At 36.8% G+C, this 19,473-nt stretch overlaps 1 protein-coding gene across 2 annotated transcripts in view; it reads left to right on the forward strand.

The window, feature by feature from the left end:
* The window catches only part of LEKR1 (leucine, glutamate and lysine rich 1), a 112,790-nt gene that overhangs the window by 64,005 nt on the left and 29,312 nt on the right, over window positions 1-19,473 (forward strand). For both annotated transcript variants that reach the window (XM_032594680.1, XM_032594681.1), the window contains one exon: window positions 18,277-18,370. In XM_032594680.1, coding sequence (XP_032450571.1) covers window positions 18,277-18,370 — 94 coding nt within the window. The remainder of the gene's footprint in view (window positions 1-18,276; window positions 18,371-19,473) is intronic.

Below are 19,473 nucleotides of genomic sequence, written 5' to 3' on the forward strand. Positions count from 1 at the left end.
CATCATTAGACTAAATATAGAACTTTCTTGGAGGATTGCTTTGAAATACACAATCACCTGGATATATATGTTTTTCTGTGTTTTAAAAACAGAAATAAAAATGTGCTTACAGATCAGTAAGTTAACATATTATCATAGGATTACTCCTAGACATAAATGTCCTTTTTCTTTGTCCTAGGCCACCTTCAAATTTTGTCTTCCTTGTCCTCTGTTGTATCCTCAGAGTATGACACATATCCACTCAATAAATAGAATGAATGGCTTGCTTTGGGTAATTTAGTCAACAGTTGTTTGTTGAGCATTGACTATATGCCAGGTACTATGTACTCTGGGGATATAACAATAAGTCTGAAACATCCCTGTCCTCAAGAAGCTTGCATTCTAATGAGACACATAGTAAAAGTGAAGTGCTAACTAGAATAATTACAGATTGTGACAATGGAAATAAAGTAAGGAAAAGGGTATCGTAGCTGAGACTGATAGAAAAAGGGCCTGATTTGTAAAGGGAAGTCATAAAAGTGACTTCTGAGATGATATATAAAGGAAGCCAAGTGAAAGTTACCAGGCCAAAAGCCAGGAAGAGCTTTATAAGCAAAGAACAAGCTTGGTGAGTTCTCAGAAATGGCAGTATGACTGAAGGCCCAGCAAGTGTGAGTGAGGCAGGTGAGAGCCCAATCAGGCAGAATCTCTCTGGCCTTTATGGATTTGGGTATTATTTACAATGCAATGAAAAGAAACCATTGAAGGGATTTAAGCAGAGGAGTGACACTGTGGAAAGGTCATTCGGGTCCTGAGTGGAGGTGTGGCAATTGAGCAGTGGGAGCCAGTCAGGTAATTTACTGTTTTTATATTAATAAAAGGATTTTATGTATAGTTAAACCTAACAGACGTGAGAAAAATGAAAGCCTTCAGCTCCCACACCCTGCTAGCTTCTGCTGGGTTATTTAAATGTCTGTACCAAATGGATGATGGCAAAACAGCCAGAGCTTACTCTGTGTTGAGCCAAAGGGTAGACACATGAAAGCCCCGTGAAGAGCCTATCTTGAAGAAAAATGACCTTTTGAAAGCTTTTGACACTGCTGTCCAAACCTGCCTTGAAACTTGGTCTTCCTTTGACTACAGGGCCAACCTGTTAACCTGCTCCTTTTCTGTCTCTGTTTTGGTTCTTTCCCATTCCCTCCTCTGATCCCCTGATAGCAGATATTCCTTAAGGTTCATGTATGAACTTGGCTTTCCACTGTCCACTTTCTTCCCTTCAGTAGTAAACTGTCTCTCAGCTGAGCACATTTTCTCTTAAAGCTTTGATTTGAAGTGCCAGTGGGACCTCTATATAGAGGTGTCCCTAAGCAGTTGGAGATGTGAAAGTCCTTCCAAAACAAGAAGCTGGGCTCAGGAAAAACTTTTAAAATAGAAGTACTTGATAACACTCACAGAGCTTCTTGTTCAGTAGTACTGGGCGGTGTCTGGAAATGGGCTGCACAGCAACATCCCAAACCACCGTCATGGAAGGACTGCAGCCAACCAGGCTGCCAGATGTGCTCTCCGAAGGCCAAAGCCCAGGTTGCTCCCAGTGACAACGTGTGCTTCTGTAGACTCAGGCGGTCTCACGTAGCGCTACCCCTCCTCCCTCACCCCACTGATATCAGAACCTCTGCCAGAACTCCCCTAGGACCACTATGAAAAACGTGCAATTCAGAAGCTATGTAGCTTCAGCAGAGGAGAAAAGGAAGGGGTAAAAAGCCAAAACTGACCCTAGAAAAAAATTGGTAGAACTGAATTTGAGACAAGAAAGGAGTTGGTGACTAGGAAATAGTTGATGGATAGGACAAATCTATTTAATGAGGTACTGCTTTCTTCCCCTTCCCTCCACTCAGCTGAGGAGGCTTTGTTAGGAGAAGAGCCTCCGCTGGAAGGAAGAGAAGTGGGTGCTTCAAGATCACAGATGCTAAGGGTAGAGGTCTGGCCAGCTTGGTTACAGACACACTGAGGCTGGAGAGAGAGGTCTCCTTTGTGGAAGAGGAAGAAGGCAGCAAGGCACAGTGGGCAGCACCAGAGAAAAGTACAGCTATTTTCTAAATTCTGTACAAAGGCAGCTCTGTGCTCTCATGCTTCTGGGTTACAAGGTCTTATCAGCCAGACCCAGAACTCTGCCCAGAGCCATCCATTTGTGACACTGCCTCGGGACCATAGTGGATCAAGTAGGGTTCTGTGGGCCAGCCTGTAGGCCTAATTCCCTTTTATAGAATTTTATTTTATTTCTACAGTAAAATGTGTTTGGAATTCCCTATAACCAGCTTACAGATACGTTCTATAAGGACATATGTGTTTAAGCTTGGAGACTGCCCACATATAACACTTAGAAAAATTTATGCACTAACATGTGGGCTACGACCATACTGCCGAAACTCGCAGCTGTCTGTAACAGCTCTCTGTGCAGTCCCAAGAGCTGTATTAGCACCATCTTGGTAAGTTCCAAGAGCAAAAATAGAAAAATACTTCCTGTGATTGACTTGCCAGTAACAGGATGGGATCAGTGAAGAACATTGTTGGAGGAAAAGCTTAGTTTCAACCAAAGTTAGGTGGAGGTTGCTTACGTGTAAATTCTTCCGTGAAATAAATAGGTCTGTATCTCTTTATCTAGCTCTTTATCTATTTTAAGCAAAGTTTATTTAAGTGTTCCTTGTTCCTCCAGACAGGTATCTTTTAGGCTATAGGGAAGGGTTTTATTCCCCCTCCCCCACACATGTAATCTTAACTTCTTTACAATTCCTGGGTTCTCTCCTTTCTCTCTTTGTCTTTGGTGTTTGTTTGTTCATTTTTAATTGAAAGCTAGAAACCCTCTCCCCAGAAGAGTATACACAAAATCTAGTACATTTTGGAGGGGGGGAGATTCATGGAGTTTCTGACTTTTCTATAAATGACTGACCCCATGATTAAACATGGATGCTGCCTCATGTTCTTTCTCCCCTCTCTCCTCCTTTTCTTCCTCTCCCCGTCCTGTCCTCTCCCTTTCTCCCTCTCAAACTCTCTCACACACAATCCATAGTTATCACAGTTGTGGGGAGCCCTCTAAGGGCTTCTATTATCATGTCCTGAGCAAGATGCTGTGTGCAGTGTTACATGGCACTCCGTGGAAGGAGTAAGGGATCTGAAAACCAATCTGGACTCTGCTGTCCTAGCCACTTGCCACAGGGGAAGGAGCTCAGCTATTTTGCGTAAGTAAGTATGCCATTCCCCTCTCCCCTTACCAAGCCTTCAGTCTCTAGGTCTGTCCCCACCCAGAGGGAGTATGGTTTCCAATTCACCTCTAATTCCCAGAGGGGAGGTCATTTCCAAATTTGCTCAAAGGCACTGGCTAGCAGAGCTGGGGCCTTCACCTGTGAAGCAGGTGTCATTTTCCACAGTTTCCATATGAGGAAAGAGTAAGCAAAGCTATATCTCTCACTCAGGGTCACATAATTGGCAAAGACAGAAATCAAGCTCATTGTGTCTCACCTTATTAACCACCTCCGCTATACTTCCGTAGTTCCCTCAGCATCCGTCTTGAAGGGCTGTTTTGTCACTTCTCTCTGTGTGACTTCTTTCTCATGTTGTAACACTGAGCCTTCAGGGGACTCCCAGCCTTGCAGAAAGCAGGAGAACCCAGAGTGCTCCCTTTGTGTCTCCTCACCCCCTGTCCTCACTTACCCCACCCTCCAATCTTTCAGGATTCTTCCAATCACTCAGTAAATATTAGATGGTGACTTTTGTCTTCTATTCTCTAGTGTCTTGGCAAAATCAGAAGTGGAGCTGTATCTTCAAAATGAAAATAGAATAATAACATCTCACAACACATTTTAGAAGACAAGAAACTTAGTGTTTACTTAATGAGTCTTGTCATATTTTCATGAAGGTTAAAAAAATGAGAAGTATAGAATATAAAAAAAGGATTCAGGAGCAGTGAGTGTTTAAAGGGTCTGTTACTTCATGGTACTGTGGCTTACTATAAAAGAATGGACTTTAGAGTTAGGCAAACTTAGGTTTAAATCTCAACTTTACCAGTGACAAGTTTGGACAGCTTAGCCACTTTAAGGCTTTTTCTTTACCTGTAAAATGAGGATAGTAATGATAACCATCTTTTCATGAAGATTGAAGCATCTCGTATTATACCTGGTAGGTTGTAAGGGCTCAGAAAACGATTTCCCTCTCTCATTCTTCCTTATGTTGATAACCCATTAAAGCATCATATCTTATTAATGTTTATACCCTGCACCAGTGATGTAGGTATTTATTAAATGTCTATTGAATTCAACATTATCTGCTTTACTCTTCAAGTTGTAAAGATTAGTTCATGGAGTGATTCAATTTGGATGCTATCCTATTAGTTTAAAGTATTATGAAACAAAATGTTTTAAGTAATAACATTCTAAAATAATAAACCTTGTCATGCTTTTCTCCCGAGATTCCCCTCTTTCTCTGATTTCTTATCAGCAGCTCTTAGAACAAGAGGCTTGCCAAACTTTTTATGATACCACAGACTTAACTGCTTTTAACTAAGGCAAGAGTTGTGGCAAAATCAAAATTATCTCTTTGATTGACAATGTGAAGACATCTCTAAAAGAACAACTTGTGAAATAGAATTTAAAGCTGTCGTTTGGCATTATGGTTTGACATTTGTTTGCAGTTACGTTTTTAACTGCAATTAAGGGAATCTAGATTTTTGCATGTATATATGAAATTAGACTCTCATTTTCTTTTGGGTCTAAAAATTTTAAAGTTAAAATTTTAAAAATAAATGCTCCTAATTGCTAGAGATCCTAATTTGCCTATTGTGCCAACTCCGGAGATGTTATTTTTAAACAATATTTCATGAAATTGCAGGGTAGAATGCTACAGATAGCCACAAGTCTCTCTCCAATATGAAGAGCAAAGGCAGCATAACATACTGCAGGGAGCTCAAGGCGGGTATGAGCTTGAGCTGGCATTGCCTCTTGTGATTTGTGTCACTTTAGATAGTCATTTACTACTTCAGGATCTTGTTTCTTCTAAAACTTAGGGAATTGCCTTCATGTATTATCAAAAAATGGCAAGAAAGAACCACTGCTTCACCAGAGACTAAAACAGTGCCTGATACATAATAGGCACTCAATAAATATTTGCTGGATAGATGGATGTATGGATGAGAATTAATTTAACCCCAACTAAACCACTGATTGCAGGATTTTTTTCTAAGTTTATGTATTTATTTTGAGAAAGTAAGAGAATATGTGTGCAAGCAGGGAAGGGACAGAGAGAGAGAGGGAGAGAGAGAATCCCAAGCAGGCTCCTCACTGTCAGCACAGAGCCTGACACAGGGCTCGAACTCACAAACTGTGAGATCATCACCTGAGCCGAAATCAAGAGTCGGATGCTTAACTAACTGAGCCCCTGATTGCAGGATTTAAAGCCCAAAAGCACCCAGTGTTTCTCTCAGGTCCAGAGAACTTCTGACTTCTCAAAAATCAGAGGTGGGAATACAATCCAAACAGCTGGGTTCTAGTGATAATCTTCTTTATTGGATTCTTAGTAAAATCTAAATTTAGGACCTAAATCTGCATTGTTTCCTGTAACTCTAAAGTATCTTTATCTCTAGAACTGGTTCTGAAGAAGAAATTAGATGGCTACACATTTGCAGCTTTTTATAACATGGGAAAATATGGAATATGCATCTAACAATATTTTATTTCTTATCATTCCGCTAGTTTTCTAGCAAAAAAGCTCATGAGAGTCAAAGTTGATCCTTTTTAGTTTCTTTCAACACAAGCTTGTCTTTTCCTCATCAGTGTCTTAAAATGGGTTTGTATTCCTAAACAATGTATAAGCTCTTCCATGTATACCACATAATTGTGGTTTTTATTTTTGGAATCAGGATTATCTTTTTCACGCATGTAATCATCTCCATATACATTAGTCAGTGCCTGTTTCATGCTAACCAAGGGCAGTAAGTGATATGATTATATGATTATTCTTTCTGCCTTGTCCCACTAAAGAATCATACAAGGGTTCTTAGAGTCTGGATCAGAGGCTCAGCAGGAATCAAAGAGATCTGAAAGTCTTTCTCATTCCTATAGCCATAAATATCAAACAAACTTACCACTTCAGACTTTAAGTTCATAATTTTTATAAGAGTTCACTGAAAACATCTTGTATTTTCTGGAAATGTCATAGGGAACTTCATAACTATGAAAATTCAGTGAATAATTATCACTTCATTAACATTGTTTAAACCTTGGCCTATTATTTTTTAGCGTCTGTAATTTACCAGACTTTCTCAGTTTTTGTTCTAAAAGGAAACATAACAGCACCGGTGTTTTGTACTGGGTCCATCAGAGGAATGTATATGGAATGGATTCTACTTTTGGTGGTATCTACATTGTAAGTGTCTCCAGAGAGACTGAAATTTGAGCATCTCAAATGCTCAGCACCACCCATTTTACAATAAAGGTAACTTCTAGTGTACTAACAGGCACCCATCTGGAAATGCTCATTGGAATTTTCTAATCAGTAAGACCTCTTTTCAAATGGGAAACCTGGCTTAAGAAATAAAATGGAGTGAATTGTCAAGACTGTGCTGTCTGCTACTTCTAACAAGTGCATGGCCAGCCACATCCATTCTGTATACTGGCATTTTGAAAACCAGGTCAAGTACTGCTTCAGTTTCCTTTGCTGCTGCTCCTTATTTGATTAAGTTTACTATTATCAGATTCTAATCTCATACCTAAACTTGTATAATATCACTTGAAGGTAGACTATGGCATTGGTTTTCTATTGCCGCTATAACAACCTCCAATTTAGTGGCTTAAAACATCACAAACTTATTATCTTACAGTCAGAAGTCCAAATGAGTGTTAAGGAACTAAAATCAAGGTGTCACTAGGGTTGGTTCTTTCTGGAGGCTCGAGGGGAGACCCCATTCCTTGCCTCTTCCAGCTTTTAGAGGCTGCTGGCATTCTTTGGATCCTAGCCTCATGAATCTAATCTCTGCTTCCTTTGTCACATCATCACCTTCCCCCATGTTAGTGATCTTGCCTTTCTCTTATAAAGACCTTGGTAATTACATTTAGGGTACAACCAGATAATCCAGGATAATCTCCCCATCGCAAGACCCTTAATTTAATCACATCTGCAAAGTCCCTCTTGGCATATAAAGTAACGTGTTTACAGACTCTGTGGATCAGGATTGAAAGCAGTTTTCAGTCTACTACAACTGTGGTAAGTTAAAGATGGCTATTTTAACCCCTTAGGAGCCACTAAAATAAACCTAAACAAAAATTTATAGCTAATAAGACAAAAAAAGTAGATAAAATAGAATCCTAAGACATACACAAAATCCACAAGAAGGCAGAAAAGGAAGGAAAAGGACACAGCAGATGAGACAAATAGGAAACAAAGAGCAAGGCAATAGATATAAGCATATCAACAACTCAATTAAATGTAAATTGTCTAAACAATCGAATTAAAAGCCAAAGATTATCAGATTGTATTTAAAAAAGTAAGATTCAACTATAAACTGCCTATAGGAAATTTCTTTTAGATGTAAAGACACAAGTTAAAAGTAAAAGAATGAAAAAAATATACACCAGGCTGACACTAATCTAAAGAAAGCTGAAATGCTTTAATATCATATGAAGTAGATTTTAGAACAAAGAATATTACCAGGAATAAAGAAATTCATTTCATAATGGTAAGTTAATCAATCCATCAGGAGGCCATAACAATCCTAAATGTTTATGCATACAATAACAGAGCTTAAAAATACATGCAGCAAAAACTGATAGAACCGAAAGGAGTAGACAAGTTCATGATCATTGTTAGATATTCCAATAGCCTCTTACAACAATAGATAAAACAAGTAGAAAAATCAGTAAGGCTATAGAATACTTAAGCTTTGCAATCAACTTAATCTAATTGACATGTATGCAACATCCCACCCAACAACAGCAGAATATATATATTTTTTCCCCAAAGGCATACAGATATTCACCAAGATATGGTTGGGCAATGAAGCAAAACTAAAGAAGTTTAAAAGAAATCAAATCATACAGAATGTGTTCTCTGGTCACAATGTAGTTAACTTAGAAATAAATAACAGAGGGGTACCTGGGTGACTCAGTCAGTTAAGCATCTGACTGTTGATATCGGTTCAGGTTGTGATCTCAAAGTCCTGAGATCAATCCCTGCATCCAGCTCCATGCTGACCATGGACCCTGCTTGGAATTCTTCTCTCCCTCTCTTTCTATCCTTCTCTCTGCTTGGAATTCTCTCTCTTCCTCTCTTTCTACCCTTCTCCCACCCTGTCTCTCTCTCTCAAAATAAACACTAAAAAAAAAGAAAGAACAGAAAAGTGTCTGGGAAATCCCCCAAATGTTTGTACACTTTATAACACAATTCTAAATAAGACATAGGAAAAGAAAATATTGGAAGGGAAATTACAAAGCATTTTAAACTAAATGGAAATATCAACATTTGTAGGATGTCACTAAAGCAAAACTTTGGGGAGCAAATTTATAGCAATAAATGTGAAAAAAGAAAAAAAGGTCTCAGTTCCTACCTAAGAAACTGCAAAAAGAAGAGCAAACAAAATCCAAAATAAGAAAGTTAAATACTAAAGATCAGAGCAGAAATCAATGACCTAGAAAACAAAAACAATATAGAATATAAAAAATGAGTTCCTTTGAGATCTATAAACTTAATAAATCTCAATCCAGATTGATCAGGAAAAAAACCAGAATTTACTGGTATGAGGAATGGAGAGGCACCATTACCATATATTCTTCATATATTAATATAATAATAAAAGAATATTAGAAACAACTTTATGCCACTAATTTTGACAACTCTGGTGAAACAGAAGATTTTTAAACATAAACTACCAATGTTCACTGAAGAAGAAATAGATAACCTGAATTTATAGTTTAAAATTTTCCCACAAAGAAAACTTCTAGCCCAGAAAGCTTCATTGGTGAATTTTACCAAGCATTAATGAAGAAATAATACTACTTCTACTTAAACTCTTCCAGAAAATCGAAAGGGAAAGAATAGTTCTTAATATATTTTATGAGGCCAATATTACCCTGATAATAAAACCTAACAAAAACATTACAGGAAAACTAATAAGCCAATATCCTTCATGAGCATAAATGCAAAAATTCTAAACAAAATTTTAGCAAATTTAATCCAGCAATGTATAAAAAGGAAATAAATTGTGAATATGTGGGGATTATCCCAGGAATTCAAGATTGGGTTAACAATCAAAACTCAAATCACTGTTATTTAATATATTATACTAAAAAAGAAAAATTATTATGCCAATAGAAGCAAAAAAAAAAAAAGAACAATTGACAACACACTTATTCCTGATTTTTTTTTTAAATCTCAGCAAAGTGATACAAGGCATCTAAAAAAACCTACAGATAACATCATACTTAATGGTGAAAGACTAAATGCTCTCTTCTTAAGATCAAGATCAAGAAAAATATCCACTGTTAGCACTTCTATTCAAGATTGTGCTGAAGGTTCTAGTCAGTATAATCAGGTAAGAAAAAAAAGGCATCAGACTGGAAAGAAAGAATAAAACTGTCTATTCACAGATGACGTGCTCACTAACATTAAAAAAAAAAAAAACACCTATGAAATCTACAAAAGAAGTCACTAGAACTGATAAGTGAGCTTAGTAAGGTTTCAAGAAAAAAGACAAATACCCAAAGTCAAGTTAATTTCCATATATTTGCAGATAACAATTGAAATTAAAAAGCAATATCTACAAAAATAATTCAAAACACATGAAATACTCAGGGATGAATCCAACAAGAGATGGGCAAGACCTGTACACTGAAAACTACAAACATTGCTGAGGGAAATTAAAGAGGACCTAAATAAATGGAGAGATATATAATGTTCATGGAACAGAAGACTCCAATATTATTAAAAGGGTAGTTATCATCAAATTAATTTATAGACTCAATGCAATCACAATAAAAACAATAGCAGAACTTTTTGTAGAAGCTAACAAGCTAATTCTAAAATTCACATGGAAATGCACCAACATTCACATGGAATAACCAAATCAAATCAATAACCAAATCAAATCAATAACCAAATCAAATAACCAAAAATCAGTTTTTTTGAAAAAAAAACTGAATAGTCAAAAGATCAAAGTCAGTGTCTGACTTCAAGACTTCTTGTAAAGCTACAAATATACTCAAGACAGTGTGGTATTAGTCTTAAGAAAGACAAATACATCAGTGGAACAGAATAGAGAACCCAGAAATAGGCACACATATATGGTTAATTGGTTTACTACATGGCTACCAAAACAGTTCATTGGAGAAAGGATAGTATTTTGAAACTGTTGGTGCTGGAACAATTGTATATGCATGTACAAAAAAATGAAATTTGCTTCATACTATGAAATATGTATAAATCCGAAATATATCATAGATCTAAATTTAAAATCTAAAATTGTGGTGTATCAATACAATAAAATACTATTCAGTAGTAAAAATGAACCACCATCTAAGAAGGGATTTGCCCCACCTCCAGGGTAGAGATCCTCACAGTGGCTTCCAGGGGGATTTCCGAGTTGTGATGGAGAGGCTCTACTCCGTGTGCACCTCCCAGTGGGAGGTCTATACTATCCACGCCTGACTGCCACCAGACCTGGCCACTTAACTTGTTTTGCCACTGAAATGTGAGAGAATGCACCAATTCTGAGTAGAAGACTTAACAAATCCAATGTTTTGGAGATTTTTCTTTTCCATCTGCCACGAAAAATAGCATTCCTGGGTTAAGAGTTGTTCCTTGCGCTATATCCTGGGACAAACCATGTGGAGCAGAGTAGCAGATGACACATAACATGAGCAAAAAATACACTCTAGTACTTTAAGCCTCTGAGTTACAGATATGTTTGAGATGTCTCTGAAATATAGAGTAGTCAGATGGTGAGTTGGATTCATGAGTCAGATACTCGGAGAATAGATCTGAGCAACAGATAAAATTTGGGAATTGTCAGCATCTAGACTGCATTTCAAGCATACGAATGGATAAGATCATGTAGGGAAAGAATTGAGAGGAAAAAGTGCTGAGGAACACGAACATTTAAATGACAAGTACAGGAAGATGAGTCTGTAAGGGAGACAGGAATGTCCACATATTTGGAAGAAAGCCACAAATGAGCTGTTTTTTTTTGTTTTTTGTTTTTTTTAGCTTTCCAGAGATTTTATTTATTTTTTTTAAATATGATTTATTGTCAAATTGGTTTCCATACACCACCTCACAGTGCTCTTCCCAACAAGTGCTCTCCTCAATTCCCATCACCAAAAAAAAAAAAAAAGGTAGAGAGGGAGGCAAACCATAAGAGACTCTAAAGGACTGAGAACAAATGACCTTTTTAATGTAATCTTTTGCTGTCCTCATTCTTTGTTTCTTCTGCTTCAGCTTAGAGATTGCTAAGCAAGCATCAGAACCTTCTGGGTGCACCCCTTCCTTTTACATTACTGGATTTTGAGCACCATTTGGACAGGGATCCTGCCTTCCTAATTCACCTCTGTCCCTTGTCCCTAGTGTGCATAGCTGATAGTAAACCTCACCCTACTAGTCACCTGCCCGTTCCTTCACCTTAGTCTTTCCCTTTGATTCCTTTTCCTCTGCATACTGAATCTACGCTGTGCTCAGGCTTTATCACTAATAGTGTTTTTATAAATATTGAGTAGCTACAAAGAAGGTTAACATAGGTATAAAGTATAAAGAAGTAATACAATGAACATCTATGTATCAACCACTCACAGTTTAGGAAAAAGAACCTTACCATTAACTTTGAAGTCCCTTTGTGCTTCTCCCCAATTCCACTTACACTGCCCCATTCCCCAGAGGAAAACACCAACTTGGATTTTGTGGTTCTCAACAAACTAGGCATAGAAGGGAACTTCCTCAAATGGATAAAGAACATCTATAAAAACCTACAGATAAAACCTGATGTTTCTTTGCTTCACTTTATATTTTTACCAAGTAACATAGTATGTTTATATTCCTTTAAAAAGTTAGACTTTGCATATATTTTATCTTCATAGAAATAAAATCATGTATTACCCAATGTTTTTTTTTCTTTGTGCTCAAGATTATGTTTCTAGGATTTGTCCATTATGGTACATGTAGTTGAAAAGCATTCATTTCTGCATCTGTATTCTAAAGTATACCACAGTATCCTTCCTGTTTTATCTGTATTCTGTAAGTTTTGATATATAGCAATTTCATTATTGTCCAATTCTAAGTATTTTGAAATATCAGTTATGATTTTTTCACTTGACCCATGAGTAATTCAGAAATACATTTTTTAATTGCCAAATACGTGGACATATTTTACATATATTTTATTATGGGGGTTTGTTTTCTGAGAATATGGATTGTAACAGTGCTGTTCAGCAGTATAAAGTGAAATACATATGTAATTTAAAACTTTTTAATTGCCACATTAAAGGAAAAACAGGTAAAATCTATCTTAATATATTTTACTTTGCTCACTATATCCAAATTGTAGTTTAAATATGTAATCATCTTTAAAAATTATCACAGATATCATAGATTTCAAATCTGGTGTGCATTTTAAATTTAGGTACATCCTTATTTGAACCAGTTACACTTTAAGTGCTTAGAAGCTACATCTGGCAAGTGGCTACCATATTGGACTATATCAGGTTAATCGGGCAACAGTTGTTTGAAATTTGCTGCAATTTACTTTCTGGCCTAGGATGTAATCGATTCCATGTGAGCTGGAAAATAATTGTGTGTTTTTCTACTAATTGGATATATATATACCTTAAACCAATCTTATTTGCGTTGTTAAAATCCTCTATTTTTATTGAATTATTTTTCTGCTTGACCTTGGGTTGCTGCATTACACATTACAGGAAGGCCACTCACATAATAGCCTGGAGTTGTGTGGTATACATTTCCGTGGCTTTTTATGATGGTCCCAGAGTCAGACTTACAGTCTGATGGACCTGTATTGAAACCTACCACTATAGTATGGTTCTGACAATTTCTCCTTACAGTCCTATAAATTTTGCTTTATATATTTTGAGGTTGTTTTAACAGGTGCATATAAATTTAGACTATTTATGGTGAATTAACCTGTTATTATTATAAGCCCAGAATGATTTTGTCTTAAAGTTTACCCTGTCTGATATCAATATAATTGCATACTTCTTTTCTTTTAATATTTCCCTGTTACATCTTTTCCAAAACAATAATAATAATAATAAGGAAATCTTTCCATGTCCTTATGTTTTAGGAATGTCTCTTATAAAGAGCATATAGCTCAGGTTTGTTTGTTGATCAAGTCTGTTTCTCTTTTTTAATTTATGAGTTTAATTTATTTACCGTTACTATCATTGTTACTTTAAACTTTCATTTTTTCACTTTTTTTTCTGCACTGTTTCTACCTTTGGGGCCTTTGGATGGAGGGGTATTGTTGGAGTTTTGTTTATTTTCTTCATGCTTTTCATCTAATGGTATATTCTATTTCTATTCTTTTAGTGTTTACTTTTGAAATTTTACCATACATACTTAATAAAGTCTAAAATTAATATCTCAAACTCCCCTTGAATCATGCAAAGACCAAAGAACACTTGAGTTCTTACTGTTGGAATCCTGACATACAGTATGTAGTTTTGTCTAGTGTTTTAATTCTATCCTTTTGTTAGCCCCACTAATTATACATATTCAAAACTATTATTTTTATATAGATATTTGCTTACAATTACCTACATGCAGGGCTGGCTACATAATTTTCAGGACCCAGTACAAAATGAAAATGTGGGGCTCTTGTTCAAAAAGCTACAAAGAAGCTTTGTCCCTGCCTTCACAGTCTCTCTTTCAATCTGACATGGTATTTTCTTGATGACTATTGAATGTTGTGCTCCCTTGGGCATGGGGAAATCGTGGAGTGGATGCAGGCTTTCATAAGCACCCTGTGCCCAGGGTGGCCAACCCCCACTCTCCCCATACCAGTGCCTCAACCTGGGCCCACACTCAAAGCAGAGGAAGGCAGCAGATTCTGGGCAAAGGCTGAGGAGCAGGGGCTGGAGAACCATCCCGGAGAGGCAGGGAGGTGGCAGGAGGTACAACTATATGTGAGCCAAAGCTCCATGACCTTGGTACATGCTCAGTTGTCCCATCAGACCTCACATAAAACACAAATTTAAAGATAAAATTATTAAGAATTTCTTGAGAGTGACCATAAAGCATTAAATCCGAAGCACAGGACCCCCTTCTGAAATTGGGCCCTGTACAACCGTCTTGATCACGTGCCCAAGAAGTCTTCCTTGCATCTGAGTTTGCCAGTTTCTTTGCTTACCATCTCTTCTTGCATACCTCACCTTCCTTCTGAGATCTTATCTCTTCCTGTAAAGCATATTCTTTAGAAGGTTCTTTAGTTAAAGGTCCTTTAGCTGGTAGTAAACCCTCCAATTTTGTCTGAGCATATTTTATTTCAGTCTCATTCTGAAAGATAGCTTTGCTGGGTACCCAACTTTAGTTGGTGGTTCTTTTCTCATAAGATTTTGAACATATTATTTTGCTGTCTGACTTCCTTTGTTTGTGTTGGAGAATGGGCTCCTTTGAAGATAATGGATTTCTTTCTCTCGCTTCTTTTAAGATCTCTTTAACTTTGATGTTCTTCAAGTGCACTACCAGATGCCCAGATGGGAGATATATTTTTATTTATCTTGCTTGGAATCCATTGAGTTTCCTAGATTTGTGTGTTAGTGTTTTTCATCAATCTGGAATATTCCCTTCAAAAATTGCTTCTTCCCCCTTTTCTCTCTTTCTGAATAATGAATAGATATATATTAGATCTTTCACTCTATCCACCATATATCAACTTCTCTTTTATATTTTCCACTTCCTGTACTGCACTCTATATAATTTCTTTAAATCTCCCTTTTAGTGTATTACTTCATTTTTTTTAGCTGTGAATAATCTGCTACAGGACCATGCACTGTTTTTCATTTTGATTATTATATTTTTAATTTCTGCAAGTTGGATTGGGTTCTTTTTCATATTTCATTAGTCATTTAAATCAATCCTTTATTTCTTTGAACATCTGATTTTATATTCTGTATCTGAAAATTCAAAACTTTAGAAAGTATGAGTTTAATTATGCTGTCATTATGTCTTACTCTTACTGGCTTTTTTTTTCTTTTACAGTTTTGTGATTTTTTAAAAAAAAAATTATGATCTCATAGATTTTGACTCTTTATCTGTAGAAAATCTTTGAGTCCCAGATTGAAGATAGATTGCTCCTGAAAATATCAGTGTTTTTCCTACCTGTTTTTCCTACCAGGCATCTGGAGGCAAAGTTAACCTATTACCACTATAAAATATCTTTTCAACATGAAGCTCTTTGAGCCACTCAGGTAGTATGAATTCACAATACAAACCTGCATTAGGGTTAGTTTGTGTTTACAGATTCTTGTGAGAGATATATATCTTTCCCTCTACCTAGCACCCATATTCAAAACCAGTAATTTTCCTTTTGTACCTTGAGAGATGTTATTTGAATTTTACACATGCTAGGTGTGAATTTCACACATATGTTACACATGCAGCTCTTTGAGATGCAGCTTTATGCAGGTGAGTTTACTGGTAGACTCTTCTCTCTTGAGCCCTTCATGGCTGTGAAATTTAAAGCTCAAGTTCATCAGATTTGGAAAGTACCTTCAAGGTGAGAGTTGCTTTCAATGCTCTACTTATAGTTGGGGGTTCTTCCTTTTGCTTCACTTTTTTAAGGTTTAGTTTGGAATAGTTTTATATTTATAGAAAAGTTACAAAGACAGTACAGAGAGGGTTTATGTTTCTCCTTGGCCCATTTTTTATAACCATGACACATCTGTGAAAACTAAGAAACTAACATTGGTGTAATACATTTAGCTAATTGTTGATAATTAACTAAACTACAGTTTATTCATATTTCAATAAGTTTCTACTCATATCCTTCTGTTCTTTCACTTGAGTTTTGTTCTCCGCATCCTTCCCACATTTTGTCTGGCTCACTGATGAATTTAAAGATTTTTTCAGAAGTTAAAAAATGTTTAATTGGGCGCCTGGGTGGCTCAGTCGGTTAAGCATCTGACTTCAGCTCAGGTCATGATCTCACAGTTGTGAGTTTGAGTCCTGCATCGGGTGAGCTTGGGCCCTGCTCCAGGTGAACACAAGCCCCACTTTGGGTGAGCACGAGCCCTGTTTCAGGAAAAAAAAAAAAACCATGAGCCCCATTTTGGGTGAACCCCGCTTCTCTCTCTCTCTCTCTCTCTCTCCCCCCTGCTCTCCATGCCCCTTGTGGGATTCTCCCTCTGCCTCTCATGGGATTCTCTCTCTGCCCCTTCACCCACTTGTGCCCCCCACCTCAAAAAATGTTTACTTATTTTAAGTAGGAAAGTTGTCAAGGTACCTAGTCCAACATACTTCTGGAAAGAGAAGTCTGGGAGCTTTTTTTTTTTTCAATCTGCTTCCCTTAAATGATACGCATTATCCTGGTTACCAAGTCAAACATGTCTTCTTATGCTTGTGTCCTTAAAATTTTCTAGCCTAGAAATGTAGGCACTATTTTTATTATGGTAAAAAATGTGTGATAATATTGTAAGAGTGAGACTAGAAAAGAAAACAAGACATAGATTGAAGGTCTGTAATAATACTATAGGTGAGAGATAAAGTCAAGAACCTTAACAAGGCAGTTGTTGGTTGGAAAGGAAGAGAGGAAATAGTTTGAGGTGCACTCAGGAAGTAAAATATAGAATTTGGTCTTGAACGGATGTAGTAGAACATGGAGAAGCAAGAGTCAGAGAGAACTCAGAGATTTCAAACCAAAGATTTGGACTGAAGATTTTCAGAAGTCAAAAAGAAAAGCAAGATTGCAGCAGGTGATGGTGAATTTGTTTTTTTGATGTATCTGGTTGTTAATGGATCATTAGAGTGGCAATGTCCAACAGGTAGTAATAAACGGAAGTCACGGTTTTGAGAAAGGAGTCAGAACTAAAAGGAACAGGGTGATGATGGAAAACAAAGAGATTAGAAAGAGGAATAAGCAATGGAGAAGAATCATCTGTACGGAAACTAAGGAAGGTCATGATTCTAGAAAAGGGAAGGAACCCTAATCAACAGGTGCAGTTTTGCCACTAGTGATATCCAAAGACTTAATTTCAGTGCCCCTCCCTGTGAAATGCTCTTATGGGGCACCTGGGTGGCTCAGTCAGTTAAGCATCCGACTTCGGCTCAGGTCATGATCTCATGGTTCCTGGGTTTGAGCCCCACATCAGGCTTTGTGCTGACAGCTCAGAGCCTGGAGCCTGCTTCCAGTTCTGTGTCTCCCTCTCTCTCTGCCCCTCCTCTGCTCATACTCTGTCTCTTTCTCAAGAATAAACATTAAAAAAAAAAAAGCTCTTATGAATCTTTTGCTCTTACCTCCACCCAGAGGATTATGAACTAAGCTTTAAGATCCATTCATATGGGGGCGCCTAGGTGGCTCAGTTGGTTAAGTGTACGACTCTTGGTTTCTACTTGGGTCATGATCTCATGGTTCATGGGTTCAGTCCCCACGTTGGGCTTTGTGATGACAGCATGGAGCCTGCTTGGGATTCTCTGTCTCCCTCTCTCTCTGCCACCTTCTCTGCTTGCTCACTCTCTAATAATTTTTTTTAAAAAAGGTCCATTTATATGGATTAAAATATTAAAATGTTTTTTGTTTCCAATTTTCTTATATGTTTTGTACTATACCATTTCTCAAACACTACCCTCTCCTTAATTTGGTTTGTTCCTATCAGTACTTGAGACAGGTAAAATAAAAATAAATCTAGCAAGAACTACCAACATGTGTTGATTTTATGGCATATCCCAACATATTTTCTTTTTTTAAGGAAACAAAATATCGTCTAGTGTTGGAATTTAGTCGTAAACTTTGGAACCATGATGTGTGATGTTTTATTATATTTATGACTCCATATATGTTGTTACTATTTCATGCAAAAATAATAACATAACTTATTAAGCAAAAATTAGGAGAAAAATACTGATGAAATACTTACCTTGTATGCAGTGTTTGTAAATTTCTGTGAATGGTTAAAATATTATTTAATGGTAGTATTTATATTGTTAAAGAGAATAAACAGACTAAGTTGTGAAGTACTATTCTCTGAGCCAGGAACTGCAATTTAGGAAGAGTGTCAGGGTGAGTCTTGATTCATTTGTTGGGTTTATGGTTTTCAGGGAATTAATGCTGATTTCACATCAGAAAAGCATCGAGCAGCTGCAGGAAACCCTTAGACAGAAGCTGCTGAATGATGATAACTGGAGAGAGAAGGTAACAATAATGTAACTTTCATCAGCATGTGTCTTATTTGCTTTTTCAAAATTCTGTTTGCCAGGAGACTATTCCGGATATCTTTGCTTCTATGCACATTTTGATTCCTTCTGGAATTTCCTAGGCCAAACATACTTATAATGTGTGTCTTTTCCATAATACTAGACAACATAATAGGAAATAAAAAGGTAAGAACAGAATTTTAAAACTTGTAAAATTAAGATGGCCCCTAGTTCTCATGTAAAAGTTTAATTTTTATTTTCAAATATTTTACCTTTTTCCTGTAAAGTGACAGAATCTGCCTTTGACCACATCCTTAAAAGCAGGGGAGTATTAATTCATTCTTGTAGTTTCTCTGCTTTTAAGAAGATAATGTAAGAGAATGGAAAATGACAAGATTACTCAGTTATGAACTTTTGGCAAAGTAAAAGGAAAGTATTTAGCTCACTCTTTATAAGGAAAATATTTTCTCTTAGAGGATTGAAAAATGCATTGATTGTTGGCTTTGGACTTCTCTAAATTTTTCAAAGTTTCAGTAATAAATATGTATTACTTTAATAATTTTAAGGAATTCAAATAATATTCTAAAAATTGTTGGTCCCTATCTTCTCAGGCCATGTACAACTCTAGTCATTGAGACTATAACCATGATCTCCCTGTCATAAACTTCTGATACTCCTTGATTGATCCCTGGACCTTGTCCTGAACAATGTCCTGAAGCCTTTCCAACTCTTTCTCTTGCCCAACTGATACCTATCCCTAGCACTAGCCTTCATCCTTGGTTTTTTGATACCATTATAAATTTGCATCTAGTACTAGAGCTAGCTACTGAAATTCAGATTGCTTGACTTAAGCCCCGACAACCTGTTTGGTTATATCAGATTCTTCTCCTTGGTGACCAGACCCTATAACTTGTAACTTCAAGCAATAAGCAGTGACTACATTCAAACTAACATCTCCACCTGGACTCTTCACTCTACCATCCACCAAACTTAGACCCTTTAGATATCGTTGCTGGCTCAGATGAGATCTAAATTTTTCACTTTCATTTCCAGTATTTACTCAGTTGGCCATACACTGGCATTACTGGCCCTCTACCTATG

The sequence above is a fragment of the Lynx canadensis genome, chromosome C2, assembly GCF_007474595.2.
Source record: "Lynx canadensis isolate LIC74 chromosome C2, mLynCan4.pri.v2, whole genome shotgun sequence".
NCBI lineage: Eukaryota > Metazoa > Chordata > Mammalia > Carnivora > Felidae > Lynx > Lynx canadensis.